The 21,143-nt window shown below is 39.4% G+C and overlaps 1 protein-coding gene across 1 annotated transcript in view; it reads left to right on the top strand.

Annotated features, from left to right (window-relative positions):
* The window catches only part of ANTXR1 (ANTXR cell adhesion molecule 1), a 234,069-nt gene that overhangs the window by 26,757 nt on the left and 186,169 nt on the right, over nucleotides 1-21,143 (top strand). The window contains exon 3 of the mRNA XM_080684563.1: nucleotides 2,988-3,059. Coding sequence (XP_080540689.1) covers nucleotides 2,988-3,059 — 72 coding nt within the window. The remainder of the gene's footprint in view (nucleotides 1-2,987; nucleotides 3,060-21,143) is intronic.

Below are 21,143 nucleotides of genomic sequence, written 5' to 3'. Positions count from 1 at the left end.
ATTTGTCTTTATTCCAACCCCCTCACGTTGTCCTAATAGTGAGTCTAATCAGGGGTGGGCAAACTTTTTGACTCGAGGGCCACAATGGGTTCTTAAACTGGACCGGAGGGCTGGAACAAAAGCATGGATGGAGTGTTTGTGTGAACTAATATAAATTCAAAGTAAAGGAGCGGAGGGGAGAGCAAGAGAACCAGATAGAACAGCCAGATCCGGCCTGCGGGCCGTAGTTTGCCCACGGCTGGTCACTCTTCACCATTTTCTTGAAGCCTCCAAGCTACACCTCACACCCATCACTCTCAGCAAGGACCCTCACTTCCTATTTCACCAGGAACCTGGAGAATAGCAAACAACTGATTATCTCAAGTTCCATGCATTATCACAAGATGCATGCATGTCCTTCCCACCGTCTCTGAGATTCAAGTGCCCCACTGTTTCAGGCCAGTTCCTACATTGCAGTCCATTTTATCCCACTGTTTCCAATCTCCTCCAGGGCTTTATTTCTTTTTTGTGTTTTCTCTACATTTCCCCTGCCTCCATTCCCACTGTTAACAGACACAAACTAATCTCTGCTGCCCCTCGTCTGAAAAGGAGAAGCAACAAATCTCTTGGTCATGTGTTCCTGTCAATACTGACATATCTCACTGGTTTCTCACTCAGATAGCTTTAAAGACTCACTCTGTCTCCATATTCTTACTTCTTTTTCTAAATTTATCTTTACTATTGAAAGTATTACAGATGTCCCCTTTTCTTCTCCCATTAACCCCCTCTACCTTCCTCCTGCCTCCTCCACAGGCCTTCCTTATATATGCATATAAGTTCTTTAGTGAAACTGCACCCCCCCCCCCACCCACCCACCCTCTGAAATACTCAGTCAGTTGCATGCTTCTATGTCTCTGGACCTATGTTGTCAGTTTATTTGGTTCATTAGATTCCACATACAAGTGAGATCATGTGATACTTGCCTTTCTCTGACTGGCTTATTTCACTTAGCTTCTTATTCATCCCTTAACTCACTGCCAACTGGCTGCTGTAGCCACCTCCAGCTGCTTGTTCTCGCCCAAGGCACTTCATGGTGCCCTAGAGGACAGAGCCAGCGAGCGCCTTGCAGCCTCTTCAGCTGGATAGAGGAGCCCCATTTGAGTCAGGTTTATCTTTCCTTGGAATTTCTCCTCCTTTGGCTTCCAGTTCTCCTTTGATCTCACTGACCAGAGCCAGGCCTGTAAATGCTTATGTTGGTTTTAAATTTGGCTCACATTCCTTCTTGCTGTTGACACTTTCCTTGAACAGTTTTACTCACATGCTGAGTATGCTGAGAACTCCAAAATTATGTCTCTAAGCCCAAACTCATATACCAACGGCCTCTTGGAGACCTGCATTTCCCACATCTACACTGTATTCTTTCCAAAAGCTGAACTCTCTATAAGGGGGGCAGTGTCCTATAGTGCTTAAGAGCCCAAGTTCTAGAATGAGAATGTTTGGTTTCAAGCCCCAGAGCCACCATTCTCCCACTGTGTGAACTTTATCTTTCAGGGTCTCAATTTTCCTTTGTGAAAAATAAGAATAATAACAGTACTGATCTCACAAAGTTGTTCTAAATTTAATGAGATAATACTGGCAAATCACTTAACAGTAGTGTCGGGCACATAGTAAGCACTTGCTAAGTTTGGCCATAATTAGTATGATCATTATTATTGTTGTTTAGGACATGGTATCCTGCTGGGCCAGCACTGGTGAGGTAGTAACAGGTAGCGTGGTGTCATGCACAGAGAACCTAAGTCTGTTTCACGAAACCAGTATTCAATACACCAGGTATTGCTTGGGCTCCTACCAAGCATTAAATACCATGCTAATGGCTTCCAAAGATGCTTCAAACATATGGTAGGTAATGAATATAGACTTCATCCTGGAAGCAAGAGGAGCCCTTAGAGGTTTTATTGCAAATGATTGACAACATCTGATTTATATTTTAGGAAAATAATTCTGGGAGCAGGGGAACAAGGAATGATGATAGATAAGGTTATCCCTAGGCAATAACTGTAGTGGTCAGATAACTGAGGTCAAGTTCTTAAGCTAAGAGATGAAAGAAAAAAAAAAAGAGGGACAGGTTTGAGAAACATTTAGGAAGTGAGAACTAGAATAGTTGGGGCCAGATCAGGTTTGGGAGGTGATTGCATTGTGAAGAAATAGGTTGGTGCTATGATGGATGAACCAGTGGGCCACCCAGCGACAACCCTGCAGTCTGACAGTCCATCCTGCAGACAGAAGCATATTTGGTCCTTAGCTGAGAGTTGTTCTGACTCCCAGAACAGGTAAAATTTGTCAATTGTACATTGACAAAGCTTCTAAGTACTGCCATATAAAAATCATGCCAATATATTAATTACTAATGAGAAATATAACTATCAGCTGGAATAGATATGCTTGTGGCCCATCAGCACATTCTCTCCTTATCAGATAACCTCCTTGGGAAGCCAAGTAGAAATCAAAAGCTGATGGTGATCCTACTTTCAGAGCAAAAGGAGCTCACATGTGATCTTAATGGCTGATGGGAACAAGCTGCAACAATCTGAGACACTCTCTTCCTTATAGGGTACACCAGATGACTGCGGAGACACTCTCAAATTCTGTCTATTGAGATCCCCTTTTTGTAGACACCATGCAGACCAGTCCTCTCCTAGGGACACACTTCTTCAGACAGAGCACAGGCAGGGATGAATTTTCGCTTTCTTCCTTATAATTCGCACTCACTGAGTGGTGGTGTCGAATCAGAAGCAGTCTCCAGGCAGACAACATGGGTCTTCTCTTTGGTCCATAGCTGCAGTTCTGCTGCTGGCTAAATGCTTACACCAACGATGGAAGCCCCTTGGGTTGTAGGTGCTCAGTTTTGGCAGCCTTAATATAAAGGGCAGGGCAGGGAGGAAGCCTGGACGAGAATAGCATTCCACAGTCTTTCTATTGGCCCTAATAGAATTTCTTTTCCTTTCTAGCCCACAGCTAAGAATGTCCTTTATTGTCTTCTCTACTCAAGGAACAACCCTAATGAAGCTAACGGAAGATAGGTAAGCATGCCCCTCCCTGTCACAAAAATGCTCATCTTTTCTTGAGTAGTTCTCCTATTTCTGCCTTACTGCCAACCTTGACCTGTCGATCATTTTAATCTAATGGTTCTCTATTTTCACTTAAGCCTTGAACTTTGCCCATTGATCCATCTGCTAGTTTACTCTGTGATGATTTTGATGGAATTTCCTGATGTTGGTGGAATTTTATAAATGACTAAATCACATTAAGGTAAATCTTGCATTTGATTGGTGACTTGGTCTGTTAACTTGGAGCAAAATGTTAGCAAAACCATTTCTTGGGGGACTATATTTTCTTTTCTTTTAATTAGATTTATTTTGTGGGTTAAGGTTTCAGACATATAATAAGCACACTGTGAGAGAGGGAAGATCTTGAAATATTGTCATACATAATTACTAAGGCAGGGAAGAGAAAGAGAGGGTTTATGATACCACAAAATAAAAGGAAATTTGAATCAAGTGTGGGAAAATGCTATTGACATAAAAGGATTTGTTAAACTTAGCTTAACAAAAATATTATTTTGGATTTTACCACCTGCATATGAAAACTAGTGCTTACAGAGATGTTATCATTCATTCATAGTTAGGATGGTATATTGAGAGAGATGACAGTTTTGAGTTAATGAAACTTTGTCTACTTTTTAAAAATTAATGTGGTCCCCATGAGAGATGCACCATTGAGTTGGGGGCTCAGAGGGAAACATGTGGGACTTATGTACGGACATATTGGAAAAAGGGAAGGAAGAAGGGTAAGTCTAGGGAGGGCAGGAAGACTTTATACTATAATATTCTTCTAAAACTAACTAACATGACAGAGTAAGGTATTCTGGATTTTGCAATGACACAGCAAATCGGAGCTAGACCCCATTTTTCTCCATATCTTTGTTTCCTATCTGTAACAAAAACACTACTTCATACCATTTAGATGCTTTCAACCCCTATTTCTCTTTCAGCGGTATCTATTACCAGAGGCCCGGTGCATGAAAATTCATACACTCGGGGAGGTCCCTCAGCCCGGCCTATGACCTCTCGCATTCCAAGACCCCTCGGGGAATGTCCACCTGCCAGCTTAGGTCTGCTCCCCAGGGGATCGGGCCTAAGCTGGCAGTCAGACATCTCTCTGGCAGCCTGGGAGCCCTCGGGGGATGTCCAACTGTAGCTTAGGTCTGCTCCCTGGCCTAAGCTGCAGTCGGACATCCTTAGTGCTGCCAAGGAGGTGGGAGAGGCTCCTGCCACCACCACTATGCTTGCAGCCATCAGCCTGGCTTGTGGCTGAGCGGAGCTCCCCCTGTGGGAGTGCATGACCACCAGGGGGCAGCTCCTGTGTTGAGTGTCTGCCCCGGGTGGTCAGTGCGCATCATAGCGACTGGTTGTTCCTGGTCATTCTGCCATTAGGGTCAATTTGCGTATTACCCTTTTATTATATAGGACTAGAGGCCCAGTGCATGAAATTCATTCACGGGTAGGGTCCCTAGCGGCTGCCAGCTGATGGCTGCCGGCCGGGACCACCCTTCCCCTGGCTGCCTGCCACCACCACTGGCTGGGGCCTCCCTTCCCCTGGGTGCTGGCCAGGGCCTCCCTTTGCACCCACCTCAGCATGACACCGCCCACTCACCTGCTCCATGATCCTGCCACAGTCCCACTCTCATCGTGGCCCATCGGGGCCGGCAGTGCCTTCACTGCTGCCCGCTGCCAGCATCGTGTCACCAATGCCCACCATGTTCCGTGCTGCCCCCTGGTGGTCAGTGTACATCTAAGTCCTGGTCACTCAAATGCCCACCCATAGAGACAATTTGTATATTAGCCTTTTATTATATAGGACTAGAGGCCCGGTGCACAAAATTCGTGCACGGGGGGGGGGGGGGGGCGGGGGGGCGGTATCCCTCAGCCCAGCCTGCACCCTCTCCAATCTGGGACCCCTCGAGGGATGTCCGACTGCCCATTTAAGCCTGATCCTGGTGGGATCAGGCCTAAACGGGCAGTTGGACATCCCTCTCACAATCCAGGACTGCTGGCTCCCAACTGCTCGCCTGCCTGCCTTCCTGATTGCCCCTAACCGCTTCTGCCTGCCAGCCTGATCACCCCCTAACCACTCCCCTGCCAGCCTGATTGATGCCTAACTGCTCCCCTGACAGCCTGTTTTCCCCTAACTGCCCTCCCCTGCAGACCTGGTCACCCCTAACTGCCCTCCCCTGCAGGCCTGGTCCCCCACAACTGCCCTCCCCTGCAGGCCTGGTCACCCCTAACTGCCCTCCCCTGCAGGCCTGGTCCCCCCCAACTGCTCTCCCCTGCGCGCCTGCCAACTGCCTTTCCCTGCAAGCCTGGTTGCCCCCAACTTCCCTCCTCTGCCAGCTTGGTCACCCCTAACTGCCCTCCCCTGCAGGCTTGATCGCTCCCAACTGCCCTCCCTTGCAGGCCTGGTCCCTCCCAACTGCCCTCCCTTGTTGGCCATCTTGTACTGGCCATCTTGTGTCCACATGGGGGCAGGATCTTTGACCACATGGGGGCAGCCATCTTGTGTGTTGGAGTGATGGTCAATCTGCATATTACCCTTTTATTAGATAGGATAGAGGCCTGGTGCACGGGTGGGAGCCAGCTGGTTTGCCCTGAAGGGTGTCCCAGATCAGGGTGGGGGTTCCCTTGGGGCATGGGGTGGCCTGGGCGAGGGGCCTGTGGTGGTTTGCAGGCCGGCCACGCCCCCTGGTGACCCAAGCAGAGGCCCTGGTATCTGAGGTTTATTTATCTTCTACAATTGAAACTGTGTAGCCTGGAGCAGAGCCAAGCCTTCTGCTTGCTCCGTGGTGGCAGCCATTTCTGTTGGGATTTATGTATCTTCTGTAATTGAAACTTTGTAGCCTTAAGCAGAGGCCTGGGCCGGCCAGGGTGTGCGGAAAGCTTGGCTTCCTCCATCACCGGGGGCAACCCTAGCCTCCTGCTCTTTCCAGCTCTGTGGCTGCCGCCATTTCTGTTTGGGTTTATGTATCTTCTATCATTGAAACTTTGTAGCCTTGAGTGGAGGCCTTGGCCGGCAAGGGCAGGCGGAAAGCTTGGCTTCCTCCATTGCCCGGGAAACCCAAGCCTCCTTCCTGCTCTGTGGCTGCAGCCATCTTGGTTGGGTTTATTTGCATATTCGCTCCTGATTGGCTTGTGGGCGTGGCTTGTGGGCGTGGCTGTGGGTGTAGTGGAGTGATGGTTAATTTGCATATTACTCTTTTATTAGATAGGATATGCATACATGCCATTTGAGATTAACAGAAACCTATATTAAAAACAGGAGTTTCTGCCCTGTCTGGGTGGCTTATTTGGTTGGAGCATCATCCTGTGCACCAAAAGGTTGTGGGTTTGATTCCCAGTCAGCGCACACACCTACATTGTGGGTTCGAGGAGCATATGGGAGGCAACTGGTATTTCTCTCTCACTTCAACGTTTCCCTCTGTCTCTCTCTTCCCCTCTCTCTCTCTAAAATCAATAAACATATCCTCGTATGAGGGTTTAAAACAACACACACAGGAGTTCCTTATTCCTTATTAATAAAAGGAGAAACTGAAGCTGTTATCAGTGAAAGTGGAGGATCCCTTTCCCCACTTGGTGCTGGGGGTCATATTCTTAACAATATCTTGAGAAAAAGAATTTTCTGAGACTCACACAGGAGGATGAGTAATTTTTATTTGCATGGATTTATATCTCTTAGTTTCCAAAGTCCCATTTTCCTTAATCCAGTCCTGGAAGATGTGCAGCTGGGAAGTCAGCAAAGCCAGTGTCCAAAGTTTTCCTTCCACGGTGAAGCGGGGTCCAGTTTAGCATTAGGCTAGTTGCAGTCCATCAGTCCTGCGTGTGTGGGCCATGTGGGTGAAAGCAGGGGAGCCAAGAGAACTTACTGCCTGCAACAAGAGTCCCAAAAACACAAAGCGCAAGAGCATGAACCAGGAGAGCAAACTCCTTTGTTTAGGAGATTAAATATCTTGTATCTTCCCACGCGTGTAAATGACCTGTTCCCAGGTGTGATGGACAGACAAGTACCTTCCCTATTTCACCCTGAATTTACTGGGCATGCATCTAAACTGCAGCTTCCTGGCCAAGCTGCACAAATGGCTATAATGGTTGGCCTTCCCTTTGCCCCTTTGCATTTATTAATAACTAAGCTAAATTACAATGGTATCAAAGCCATATCTTGTTCCTAAGGATAGCAAGCGGAACCCACACTGGTCGCAGGCCCCACATCTTCCCACTCTATTTTGCTGCCTTACATTAATAAACAGAGAATCACAAAGCCCAAGAAACCTATGACCTTTTTAAAAAATATTGGCCAAGGATTTTAGAAAGCTCTGAAAAAGTGTCTCTCATCCGTGCGGTCTCTATTCAAGACTCCTAATATTTCTCAGTCTTTGAATGATGGCATCGTTATATGGAGATGTCTTTTATTCATAGAAAATTTCCCTTTCATCCATTCTTCACATTTTCCAACAGCCCGAGGCTGCCTAGCGCTGCTTCTTGGTGATGATTCCACCCACTCCATGACTAAGAGTTTGGCCAAGAGACCAATTCACACATCACATCCCTTGTGGATATTTTGTGTGCTACTGCTCATGACCTTTGGGAAGTTGGGGAGGGCAGAGGGAAGGTCACAGATTTATAAACACTCATGGAACACCAGGTTTTCAGATCCATTTTGGTTCTGCTAGTTCAAAGTACTCATCTGAATCCTACTTTCAATCTAATTTTTTGTGCCTTCACTTCACTACCCCTAGTTTCCTGTGCGAAGGAGAAGACAGTTAGAATGTGCTGTTTGCTAGAAGCAGGATTTAATAATTAAGGGCTGATAATGTAGCAAACAACAGCCAGAAATGCTTTCCTAAAGGCTGTAAGGGTTTCATGTGGTGACTGCTTAGCCTAACCCAGTGGTCGGCAAACTCATTAGTCAACAGAGCGGCAAACTGCAGCTCGTGAGCCGCATGTGGCTCGCGAGCCGCAGTTTGCCAACCACTGGCCTAACCTGTGAGTCAACTAACGAAGTCCTGACACATCCCAACCTTATCAACCTCTGTGAAAATGGGGGCAAGCCATCTCTCTCTAAAATACTTTCTCATACGAGGGGCTACAAGAATTAGGCTCTCAGAACTTCCAAGCTGGTACTATTTCTGAAATATATGACTTTCAGTGTTTTAGTTGGTCACAGGAATTTGTATATTTTTTTCTATATCTCATTTGATCTTCACAATATCCCTATTAGACAGTTTAAAATGCATTATTATATGTAGTGATTGAGGAAACATACAGAGTTTTTAAAACTTGTTTAAGAACAAGACATGAATTAGCAGAGATTCTGATTTCAACAATAACAAAAGATTTGGGGTAAATAGAAAGAAATAATATCAAAGGTATATTTGCATCCAATTCTTGGAATCAAATCACATAGGGGGAACCATGAGAAGGTTGAAGAAATAGAGTGAAAAATAAATGTGAGGTGCCAAAATGTAGATTTACTGTGAGAATCAACATCATTTGTGTCTTTTATATGCTAAGTGCTTTATGTATTATTTCTTATCTATCCCTAATAGCCATTATTATTTCAATTTCTAATGTAGTCTCTGTGGTCATTGGATTCACTGTTTTATATGTAATATGCCAGTTTTCACTAACTGTTTTTAATATTTTATTTTTATCTTTAATTCTCAGCAGTGTGATTATGATGTGTCTAGGCATGATTTTCTTTGAGTTTACCCTATTTTGGCTTTGCAGAGCTTCTCAAATCTATAAACTTTGTCTTTCACCAAATTTGGGGAATTTGTAGCAATTTTTTCTTTACTTGTCATTTTCTCCTCTCCTTCTCGGACTTCAGTGGCACAAAAGTTAGACCTTTTGATATTATTCCACATGCCTCTATTTGGTTCTTCTGCAATCTTTCTGTTCTTCATATTACATCATTACCATCGATCTATCTTCATGTTCACTCACTCTCACCTCTGTCATCTCTATTCTGCCATTGAGCTCATCTATTTAATTTTTTTTTACTGCAGATACTGTGTTTTTTAGTCCTAAAGTGTCTATTTGGTTCTTATAAAAAATTTTATTTCTTGCTGAGAACTTTTATCTTTCTATTTACTCCACGTGTTTATCTTTACCTCATGCAACAAACATAGTTATTAATAACTGTTTTAAGTTGTTTGTTAATTCTAACAACTCAGAATTGCCATCTTAATTGTCTTCTCCCTTAAGAATTGGTCACATTTCTAGGTACTCTGTATGTCGAGTAATTTTAGATTATATCCTACAAGTTTGTGATATTATGTTGTTTAGACTCTTAGTCATAGTCAAATCCTCTGGAGAAAAATTTTTTCCTTTATTTGCTTGGTAAGAAATCACCCTGGCTAGGTTCAGACCACAAGTTCTTTCACTTCTTCTGTGGGTGGTTGTTTTTATCTTGGTCCCATTTTCAAAGGCTTTGCTAAGCTGCACTGGGTATATCCTCCACATGTGTAGTTTAAGATGAACCTGGGACTTACATAACTTCATACACAGAATTAAAGGGACCCCCTTCTCCAGCTCTCTCCTCTCCAGCATTCTTCACTACTATCTGACCCACTGAGGCCCCTCTTTCCAAGTCATCTAGCAAGAAAAATGGGGTTTCTCCTGGCGTTTTGGGCAACACATTGCTTCATACATTTCTCTACTTAGGCCACCCTTGGAGCAAAGCCAGGACTAATAAAATAGAAATAAAAATGGAGATTCCCTCTGCATTCTTTTAGCCACAAGGTGCCCTTTCACCAGAGGCCAGAAATATGGGGACTTTCTAGACCTTTTAGGTAACATCCCAGGCCACTGCCATGTACTGAGACCCACACTCAGATTAAAGGCATGAGAAAAAAGAGGAAAACAAATTGGGGTTCATGTTTGTGTGCGTTATTCCTCCAGGTTTTAACTGCTTTCCTCAATCCACCTGCTTTGTTTACTTTTCAGAGCCCTGGTGTGTTTGCTTTTTAATCCTGTTCAGAGTTTTGTTATACTACTAATCAGCAGGAGTGATAGGCAGGGGCAAGTTTGCTCCATCTTACCTGCTGTTACTTTAATTTTACTGGTAATGACACTGAGATTTAGAGAGTAGATAACTTGCTAAGGTCAAATAATAAACATGGCAGAACTAGTATTCTGATTCTGGATTCTGGATTTGGTCCAACTCATGTGCTTTGCTCTTCCAAGATTTCTTAGCTTCATCAGTTTGCAAAGCAATAAACAAACTGTAACAAAATTTTTAGACTTCTTCATTAGCATAATAAAGGATAGAATGTTAATTTAAGTACTATTAGAATTAATTATTTTAGTGTTAATTACTGCATATAATTTCCTAAAAACTCCCCGGAATGTCTTTTCCTGATCTTCATTGAAATACTTTAAATGTTTCATTTGGAAATGAGATCATGTCAAGGAAGTCCAACTCTTACTTTAAAAGAATCAGGAATAGATATTAAATTTAATCAAATGCATTTTTGGCATCTATTGAGATGATCATATTTTTCTTTGACCTACTAATACAGTGAAATGCATTAATAATATTTTTTAATATTGGATCATTCTTGCATTTATGGGTATACTTGGTTGTAATATATTGTTATTTTAATGTAGAGCTGAATTCTATTTCTGTGTTTTATTCAGAAATTTAGCACCATAATTGTGATTGGGCTGTTATTGTCCTTTTATGACTCTCTTTACTTAGTATTTTCTGTAATTATTTTTACATTTAGATCTTTACCTTTTCTAGAATTTATTCTGATGTACAGTGTAACACCAAGATGAATCATATTTTCTCCAAGTGTTAGACAGTTTTTCCAATACCATTTTGCTGCATAATCATTTGCTACCAATGTGAAAAGTTAAACCCTTCCATAAACTTGGCTCCATTGCTATGTTTTCTATTCTGATGTACTGCATTTCTGTCTGTTCCCATGTTAGAACAAAATTACATATTTTAATTAGTTTTAACATCTGGAAGTCTAGTCATTCCTCACTTCTAATGTTGGGTGGAAATTTTCCTGGTGTTTAGTGTTTTGTTTTGTCTGTTGTTTTTTACAATGTGTATTTTAAATAATTTTTATTATGTTCCAAAATATTCTGGCGACTTTACATTTGAATTGTATGAAAAAATATAGAATAATGTTAGCAAAATGGCATTGCATTTTACTATATCTAGCTTATTTAAGGATATATCACTGCTCGTTTATGTCCCTCAGTAAGGTTTTGATATTTTCTTTAGAGCAGTCTCATACAATGTTTCCTACGTTTATTTCTAGGCACTTTAAAGTCCCCCCCCCCCCACTGTGAATAATTTTTTTCTGTTGTATTTTTTAAATTACCACTTACTATAGAGCAATTAACCTATAATTTGGGAGTCCATGGGCTTTTATTGAGCTCCGTGAAATGATTTTTTAAAATTTGCAAGTCAGAGAGATTATAGTTTGTATCAGAAAAGGCTTATGATCCCAAAATTGTTAAGAAAAACTGGTTTGGGGAAAAACTATTGGTTTTATACATTTATTTCTCACTCCATATTTTAAAAATGTTTTTATTGATTTCAGAGAGAGAATGGGAGAGGGAGAGATAGATAGAAACATCAGTGATGACAGAGAATCATGGATAGGCTGCCTCCTTCACTCCCTCTACTGGGAATCGAGCCAGTATCCCAGGCATGTGCCCTGACCGAGAATTGAACCGTTGACCTCCTGGTTCATGGGTCCATGCTCTACCACACCGGCCAGGCTCCCATCATTTTAATGAAACATTTTATTGGTTCTAATACTTTCCAGTTAATTTTGGAGTGGTTTTTAGGTAAAATAGTTGTACTATTTGTAATTAATAATAACTTATATTCTCTTTTTCAATATTTATAGCTGTTATATCTTCTTGTGTGTCTTATTACAAATAAAATTTTCAGATTTTAATGGGAATGACTTGGATTTCGTAATTATGTACTTCATTGGATGTTGAGTTCATAGAGATATTTTATCTACTATATTAAGGAATTATTCTTCCAATTTTATTTAATTTTTTGTATGAAATAAATGTTAAGTTTTATTAAATACTTTTTGGTCATATCAAGATAATTATAGCTTTCTTCTTTTATTATCTTTGTCTTTCCTGTCCATTTAAAAAATTTAAATCAAATAATTTCCTGGTGAAAATTACATTCATGGAATACATTTTATTTATCATGGTTTATTTTTTCATTATATTTCTGGATTTGATTTAATATAAGCCTGAAGATATTGCTTATCAACATTTAATATTAAGAGTGTTCAGGAGTTTTATTTTATAGTGTCTTTGTCAGCCTAAAAGGATTAGGGTAAAAGGATTATGTGAGTTCATTAAAATGAATTGGCAGTCTTTTCATATGCTGTGGGATATCTTAACTAATGTAGAAAGTATGTGTTTGTTCAAGGTTTAATACTACTCAGAAGAAAACAATCTAAGCCTAGATCATTATTAAAGAAGCTCTTTGACAGTTATCTTAAATTCTTACGTGACTTATGTTACCATATTTTTCACCTTGAGAAGTGGTAGGAAGTACCAATGTATTGATATTTTAACTTTATAACACACTTTTTTAGTTTTCAAAATCTCTTATGTACCTATGGTTATATTCCTTTTCCTACATTCATGTAAAGGTATTTATTTTCTCTTAGTTCCCCATTCAAATTACTCAGTGGTTTGTCTCTTAAACTTACTCATCAATTCTCTTATGTATTTGTTTTGTTTTATGATTCATTATTTTATTCTTTTACTTCTATTAATTCCTGTCTTCTACTTTCATTTTTTATTTCATCTGGTTTTCTGGCTCCTTGAATTGGAAGTTTATTTATTATATTATTTCTTGTTTAATAATAAAAGTTATTATTAATATAAATTATATTCTAAATCTCATTCTTGTTGAATATCACATACTCTGACATGTACTGTTCTAAATCATTTGCATTTATAGTTTTATATTTGATTTAATATGATTTACAAAGTATTTCATAATTTGCACATAATTTTAAAAATATTTTTCTAAATTTCAAGAGCATTGCATTTTATTAGAAAATGTGGTTTATATAATTTCTGCTTTTAAAATTTATTAATTTTGTTGGTGGACTAGTCTATGATTAAATTTTGTTTATCATCCATGAATGTTAGAAAATATGCATACTTTGATGAATAAAAAGTTTTATGTAAAATTGTATTAAATTTATCAAATATTTTATTTTTTGTTTGTTTACTTGATCTGTGAAGACAGAAATAATTTTAAACTTTCCACTATGTTTCACTTGAATATCCAACACATTGTTTTATAATTTATATTGAATTATTTAGCTCACATGTATTATCATTATGGAACATATTTCCAGTCAACATAAAAAAACCTGTTTGTCCCTTAAATGCTTTCTGTTTTGTGTTATTTTCTCCTCCTGGATGCTTGTAAAAATTATTTTTCTTTATCTTTGGAATTCTTAAAAAGTCAAGAGAATATGTCTAGGTGTGGGTTCTCGTATTAATTTTGTGTAATACTTTGTGTAGGACTTGAGCTATTTCATCTGACAATTTAATAAGCTTCTTCAGCTTACAAAATTTTTCTATTATTCCTTTTATTATTACTTTTTCTTGTCTGTGCAATATAGTCTTGAATTTATTCAATAACTTTTATATTCTACTATAATTTTTAATCTCTATCATTTTTCTTTGCATTCTTGGCAAATGATTCACTCTGGTCCTGTAATTCTCCAATTTAAGTTTTGTTTTGTTTTTGCAGCATTCCACTTACTGTTCATGGCTTCCATTGCATTTTTTATTGTGGTAAAATTCATGTATCATAAAACTTACTATTTTAGCTACTGTTAAGCATGCAATTCAGTGGTATTAAGTTGTGCGATTATCCTTCTCCAGAACTTTTCCATCATCTTAAACTGAAACTCCCACCAGCCCCTGGCAATTTCTATTCTACTTTTTATGTCTATGGATTGCCTATTCTAGATTCCTCATATAAGAGGAGTCATATAATATTTGTCCTTTTGTGTCTGGTTTATTTCACTTAGCATATTTTCAAGTTTCATCCATATTGTGGCAGGTATTAGAATTTCATTCATTTTCATATTCTATTGTTTGTGTATACCACATTGTGTTTATCCATTCATCTGTCAATGGGCATTTGGGTTGTTTCCACCTTTTGTCTGTTGTGAATAATTTTGCTATGAACATTGGCATGTAAATATCTGTTCAGGTTTCTGTTTTCAATTCTTTTGGGATTATATGTAGAAATGAATTGCTGGATTATATGGTAATTCTGTTTGATTTTTTTTTTTTTTTTGAGAAACTACCATCCTGTTTTTCACAGTGGCAGCAACATTTTACGTTTTACCAATAATCCACAAGGAATACCTCAACATCTTTTCTGACACTTGTTATTTTCTGTGTTTGTTTGTTTTTTATAACAGCCATCCTAATGGGTGTGAAATGGTATCTCATCATGGTTTTATTTGTATTTCCTTAGTAATTAGTGATGTTGAATACCTTTTCATGTGATTATTGGTACATTTGTATATCTTCTTTGGAAAAATGTTTAGTCAAGTCTTTTGTCCATTTTTTATTGGGTCCTTTTTGTCATTGAGTTCTAAGAGTTCTTTATATAGTCTGGATATTAATCCCTTATCTAATACATTATTTGCAAATATTTTCTCTCATCCAACAGGTTATCTTTTCACTCTGTTGATAGTGTCCTTTGATGCACAAAAAGTTTGCTTGTACTTGATGTCATATCCTAAGAAATCATTGCAAAATTCAGTGTCATAAAACTTTTGCCCTATGTTTTTTTTTCTAAGAGTTTTATAGTTGTATCTCTTACATTTAGGTTCTTGATTCATTGTGAGTTATTTTTGTATGTGGTTTAAAATAAGAGTCCAATTTTATTCTGTTGCAAATGCATATTTAATTTTCCCAGCACCATTTGTTAAAGAGCTTGCCTTTTCCCCATTGGATGGTTGACACCTTGTCAAAAATGATTTGACCAGATATGCAAAGTTTTATTTCTGGGTTCTCTATTCTATTCCATTGGTCTATTTTGTCTCTCCTTATGCTGGTACCACACTGCTTTGAGTACTGTGGCTTTGTAGTAAGTCTTGAAATGAGAAAGTGTGAGTCTTTCAACTTTTTTTCTTTATCAAAATTGTTTTGGCTATTTGGGGTCCCTTAGGATTTCATATGAATTTTAGGATAATTTTTTTCTATTTCTGTAAAATGCCATTGGAATTTTGATGAGGATTGCTTTAAATCTATAGATCACTTTGGGTCCTATTATCATCCTGATAGTATTAAGTCTTCTGATCCATAACACAGGCTATCTTTCCACTTATTTATGCCTTTAATTTCTTTCATCAATGTCTTATATTTTTCATTGCCATTTCAATTTTTTAAGTGACAAATGTCTTCCAACCCTATGAATATTTTCCTGATTCTGAATTTTTTCTTTGTGTGTGTGTGTGTGTGTCCCTGATATTGTGTTAGAGATGGAATACCTTCATCATGAGTATGAATTAGAAATGTTGTATGTTTCTTACAATAGTTTATTTCAAAGGGGGAATTTTCTCAAATTGGTCCTCTTCTTCCCAACTTCTGAGACATTTCCTTAGTATAGTGACTCAAAAGAGAAATAACTATGTTTTTCAGTACTGGGTTTTGGGCTAAGTCTGTCCAACATCATGTAAATCTTTGTTGAAAATGTGAAGATCACAGGCTAAAAGAAGACAGAACCATTTAGATGTACATAATGTAGCTTTTTTTTCCTGGAAAGTCTGAAGACCCAGTAGTATATCCAAGGTAGGGAAGAAACTGAAGCCAACGGAAGATGATCAGGTGTAGATGTTGGATCCCTATGTTAAGAACCTATCCCACCACCAATCTCAGGCTTTTCTTCTCATGTCCGGGAATTCCAGGCTGGTAGGTCCTTCCTTCACCATGATGTCAGCCGCTCCAGTTTTGCAGGAATTCTTCCAACTGTCTGGCACGCATATGGCATCCTTACCTATTTTCCAGCAATGACAAACATTTTCTCCTATTATGTTAGGTTAGCTGTTTTCTACATCATTTTGGACAGAAAAGGGGGAGTTAAAATGTGTAGACCCAGAACACTATCTTTAACTGAAAATTTCACCTTTCTTATAAACTTTGCAAGATTATAAAACAAAGCATAACAAAACAACAAGTCAAACAATTATTATGTCTTATCCAACCCACTGGCCTCATTTCACTAAGGAAAATCATTCTCAGATAGATGGAATTATTTGCCCAAATTCATATTAAGTAGTCAGTGGCAGTAGAATTTTTTTTATACTCATAAAATTAAAATATTTAAATTTAGTGATTTTCCCCCCTACTACATTAAATAATGTACCCAATTCGCTGCACATATATGCATGCTGCTATCTTGTTTCTTATTTGTGGAATACTTAAATGGAAGCAATTGCTATATATGTGTGCAAATGCATAAATGTGTATGCATTTTTAGTCTATATACAATCTTTTATTAATGGCTTCTTATGTACCAATATCTTAAAATATTTTTCTCAGCTATAATAAGAGAAAATGATAATACCTACCCTGTGAGGTTGTTATGGAAACTATATTATTTATTATATGTATTATATAGGTGGGGATACTGAGTCAGAGAAGGCCACTCTGCTGTAAAAGTGTAGAAACCTAGACTTTAACCCAGGCATCATGACCCCATCCCCACCCTTCAACCACTATACTATAAGTTTCCCACAATTTTACTTTTATATATGGTTTTAAGTTTTAAAAAATCCAATTCACAATTCACTACCCTAAACGCTGAGAACAGTTCCCCAAGAAACATATGCCCTCTACACATTTTATCTTCATGGCCTCCTAACGGCTTCAGCTTGGAAATACTCCTCACAAAGAGAGAGGTAAAGAGGTAGCATCAGCATTTCGCAGATGGGGTGAAGAGGTTAAGTGTCTTGCTTACTGCTTAAGAAGTTGCAGTGAGAGCCAAGAACGCTTGGCTCAATCTGCTGAGTGGAAACCAAGAGACCACACTTCTCTATCCCTCTCAGTCATCTTCTGGTTTGGTTGGGAGTGTGGTTTTGACATTAGTGTCACAGGGGAAAAATGACATACTCTGAACACACCGCTTGATTCCTGGAGCAGAATGATTATAGGCTGTTGTTACCAAGAGACAGTTCTAAAAGCCTTTTCTAAATATAAAATAAGAGAGAAAAAGTCTTCAGATACTTAGTGCTTGAAAGACCCGGGATTCGTTCCATTTTGAGATATTATTCACTTAAATGCAAGAAGCTTTGAGGACAAAATTAAGAGAAATAGAGCAGAGCATTTATTCTCCGGTCTGTTGATTAAAGGATCATATCATGGAGTCTGAGTTAGTTGCCTTCAGCCTTCTCTGACTCAGTGTCTTTGTTTCTTATCTGTAAAATCAATGTAATGGCCCAGCCGATGTGGCTCAGTGGTTGAGTATTAACCTATGACCCAGGAGGTCACAGTTCGATTTCCAGTCAGGGCACATGCCTGGGTTGCAGGCTCGATCCCAGTAGGTGGCATGCAGGAAGCAGCTGATGGATGATTCACTTTCATCATTGGTATTTCTACCTCTCTCTCCCTTCTCTCTGAAATCAATAAAAATCGTATTTCTTTAAAAAATGAATATAATGATAATCCCTATCTCATAGAACTGTTAGAAGAATTAACAATGCCAGGCATATAGTAAATGTCCTTGTTATTATTGTGGTTGTTGCTGGGGTTTTGACGAACACCTAAGGAATTACCCCAAATCCTCCTGAATACACCCCCACTCAAATCACCCACATATCCAACAGTAATTCAAAGAGTGAGTCCCCAGCTCTGCCTGGCCTACCTCCTTCTCTGAAGCTTTTGGCTGTCCTGTCACTATATAGAGGCATATAGGTAGAACATTCTGCTCCAGCATGAGGCCACATAAAAGTTAGTGTTTCCTTTGTCTGATGGTTCTAAAGAGGCTTCTCCTACACAGGAGCGCCCAGGCAATACTATCTCTGGAAGCAATTGTTTAAGGAGAGGTGGGGAACCTTTTTACTGCCAAGGGCCATTTGGATATTTATAACATCATTCGTTTAATATAATTCACTTAATATAAATTTATGTTATTATGAAAAAAGCTTCTAGATTCATTGAATTTTGAGTCCCGTCTGCGGTTGCCTTGGCAGGGCCAGACCAAATGTTTTCGTGGGCCTTATACTGCCTGCAGGCCAAATGTTCCCACCCCTGGACCCACAGGGCTACTCACACTGAGTCTCAATGATGGTAAAAAGACCCCACCGTGAAGCAGTTGAGCTGGTCAGGGAACAGACCGATTTGTGAAAGAAGAGTGGGCCAGTGTTTCTCACACTCTTCCTCCGGAGTACCCCCTGCTAGTAAAAGAAAGTAAAAGTGGACCTGTGGGGTTCTCAGGTATAGTTTAAAGTGGTTTATCGAAAGCAAGAAAATTCTTCAACATCCTTTCACCTTAACAATGTATGTACATTTGTAGTCTATTCTACAATGTTTGATTTTATATGAAAATCATGTTGAGTTCTTTCTCAAATTTTGGAGTATAATTTATGCTCCAGAAAATAGATAGATGATAGATAGATAGATAGATAGATAGATAGATAGATAGATAGATAGATGTCTATGTATATTAGGTAGGTTTCCTGTATCTTTGAGTATAGCACAGTGTCCTATGCCTACTTTGGACACCACAGATGTAGTAGAAACCATGCAGGGTTTGTGCCAGGACCAGTCTGGGTTCCAGTCTGCGCTCCACGTTACTGCACTCCCCTGAAACTGTTTTCTCATTTGTACAACCAAGATAGTAATGCCCACCATATGGTGGTGTTGGGACACGTTAGTGAATTACTGCATAAAAAGTGCCCAGCAGAGACCCTGGCACAGCATAGAGACTCCGAAAATGTTGCCTCCCTTCCTCACCTACTATCTCTCATGTGGAAAATACATTTAAAGGATAAAAATTGACAGAGCAGGGTTCAAAAATAGTCTTGTCTGGATGAAGCCAGCAAGGCAAACTGCAGAAGTAGCCAACAGAACCAAAAAATGGTAGGTAAAGTTCTGAAGCTACACAGCCAAAACTACTAGATTTTCTGTGACCCAACAAGATCATTTCCACAATTGGTCAACATCAGGCAGGTTCACAACTGTCCCTCACCTACCTCAGCCCCAAGGTGTTAGATTTAGCACTGCCTCCTCGTGAATTACAGATTTAGCCTTTGCTTCTCATCCTCAACAAATTTGTTAATAATTAATTATTTGTGTGCAACAGAAGTGTACAAAGGATAGTGAACAGTCATTATCCACCACAATGCTAATGAAATAAAATTTGCAGGTATTAACATGCCTTGTGTACACTCCCCTTTCTCTTTTCTCATCAGAGACAATCACTATCGTGAATTTGGAGTATATCATTTTAATGGATGTTGTATATTTTTATACAACTGTGACCAATATATGATATATTTTTCATATTAAATTTTATAATTAATGGTCATATTGTATTTTTCTTGAACTTGCTTTTTTTTATGCTTAACATTATGTTTCTGAGACTTTTTCTACATAGATACATGTAGCTGTGTTTGCTTCATTTACACTGTTGTGCATTTTCTATTATAATAATGTACCATCATATACTTATTTGTTCTCTTATTCACAGACAGTTAGTTTGCTTCTAATTTCTTTGCTGTTATAAACAAGGCTACAATGAACATTCTTGTACCTGTATCCTGGGGGAGTAAGAAACAAGAATTTCTTTATGATATATAACTGGGGATTGAATTGCTAGGTCTTACAATATGTGAATATGTAACTTCATTGGGCATGATTTAGTTATTCTCCAAAGGAGCTGCCCCAATTTATACTCCCACTAGTGGTTTATCAGAATTGTCAATGCCTGACATTCTCCCAATGTCTTATATGATCCCCCAACTTGTCTTCTCAGACTGTGTCCACATATGACATGTGGGTTGGATTATCTGGTATGGAACAGTGTACATCTACCTACTCCCACCTGCAGCCCAGTATTGCTCCCAGGGGTGGTAGGGAAGTCCTTTGGAGAGAACTGCAGCCTCTGCCAGCGTATACTAAAAAGGTGTGATCTGACCAAAACAGGTCATCTGCCCTAGGGCTGTGCACTTCCTGCTTCCATCCAAGATGGTGGGTTCCACAGTCTCTGTTCACAGGACTTGGCAGAGTGCCACTCTATCCTATGCCCCTCCAAACACTCATTGTGGTCAGTAGTACTGAGCTCAACTATACGAACCTGAACATTTTATATGTACCCAGCACCAGAAGAAACCCAGTCCCTATTGAACTAAGAAGAGCATGAAACTGAAGGTTCTCATGGCGGGGGAAAAGCTATAGATTTGGGCAACCCTGGATATAGAGTCCATTTTCCATCTCCTGCAAAATATGGTTCAACTGGGGAAAAAATGTTAGTGATGGGGAATGTCTTACAGGGATTTATTTCAGAAGCCAAGTGATGCCATAGGAAATGCATGGTGAAAACCACTGTGCAAATGAATAACCAATCAAAATAGAGTTGTATTAAGAGAAGTTTGTACAAATTCATCATGTTGTCCTGTGATTAAACCATCACTCCTGTCCTTTATGCCAGCTTAGGCTGCAACTTTTGGAAATTATTAATGGGCTCCTCTCCGTGAACTTCAGTTAGTGGTCTGCACTTGACCCCATGTCCTCTCTGCCAAGTATGGCCTCTCCACTTCCCAGCCAATGTCCAGGTTCTGTTTCTACTCATCCTTTGGTCCCTATATAAAATCTGATGTACCATTCTGAGCTGAAAGGGAGCTGGTAGATCTTAACAGTTCCACACCTTCACTTTATATTTGAGAACTCTGAAGTTGAAATGCCAAGGAAGTGGCAAAACTAGGATTAAATTCCAAGTCTCTCTTCCTCCAAAGTCCATGTGCCATTGAATGGCACTGAAGTCTTGGAAATAAGGAATTTACCTTAAAACTGTAGGTATGA

Source organism: Plecotus auritus, assembly GCF_963455305.1.
Source record: "Plecotus auritus genome assembly, chromosome: 8".
NCBI classification, from domain to species: domain Eukaryota; kingdom Metazoa; phylum Chordata; class Mammalia; order Chiroptera; family Vespertilionidae; genus Plecotus; species Plecotus auritus.
Note: the sequence above shows the minus strand (reverse complement) of the source record. Positions and strands in the feature narration are given on the sequence as shown.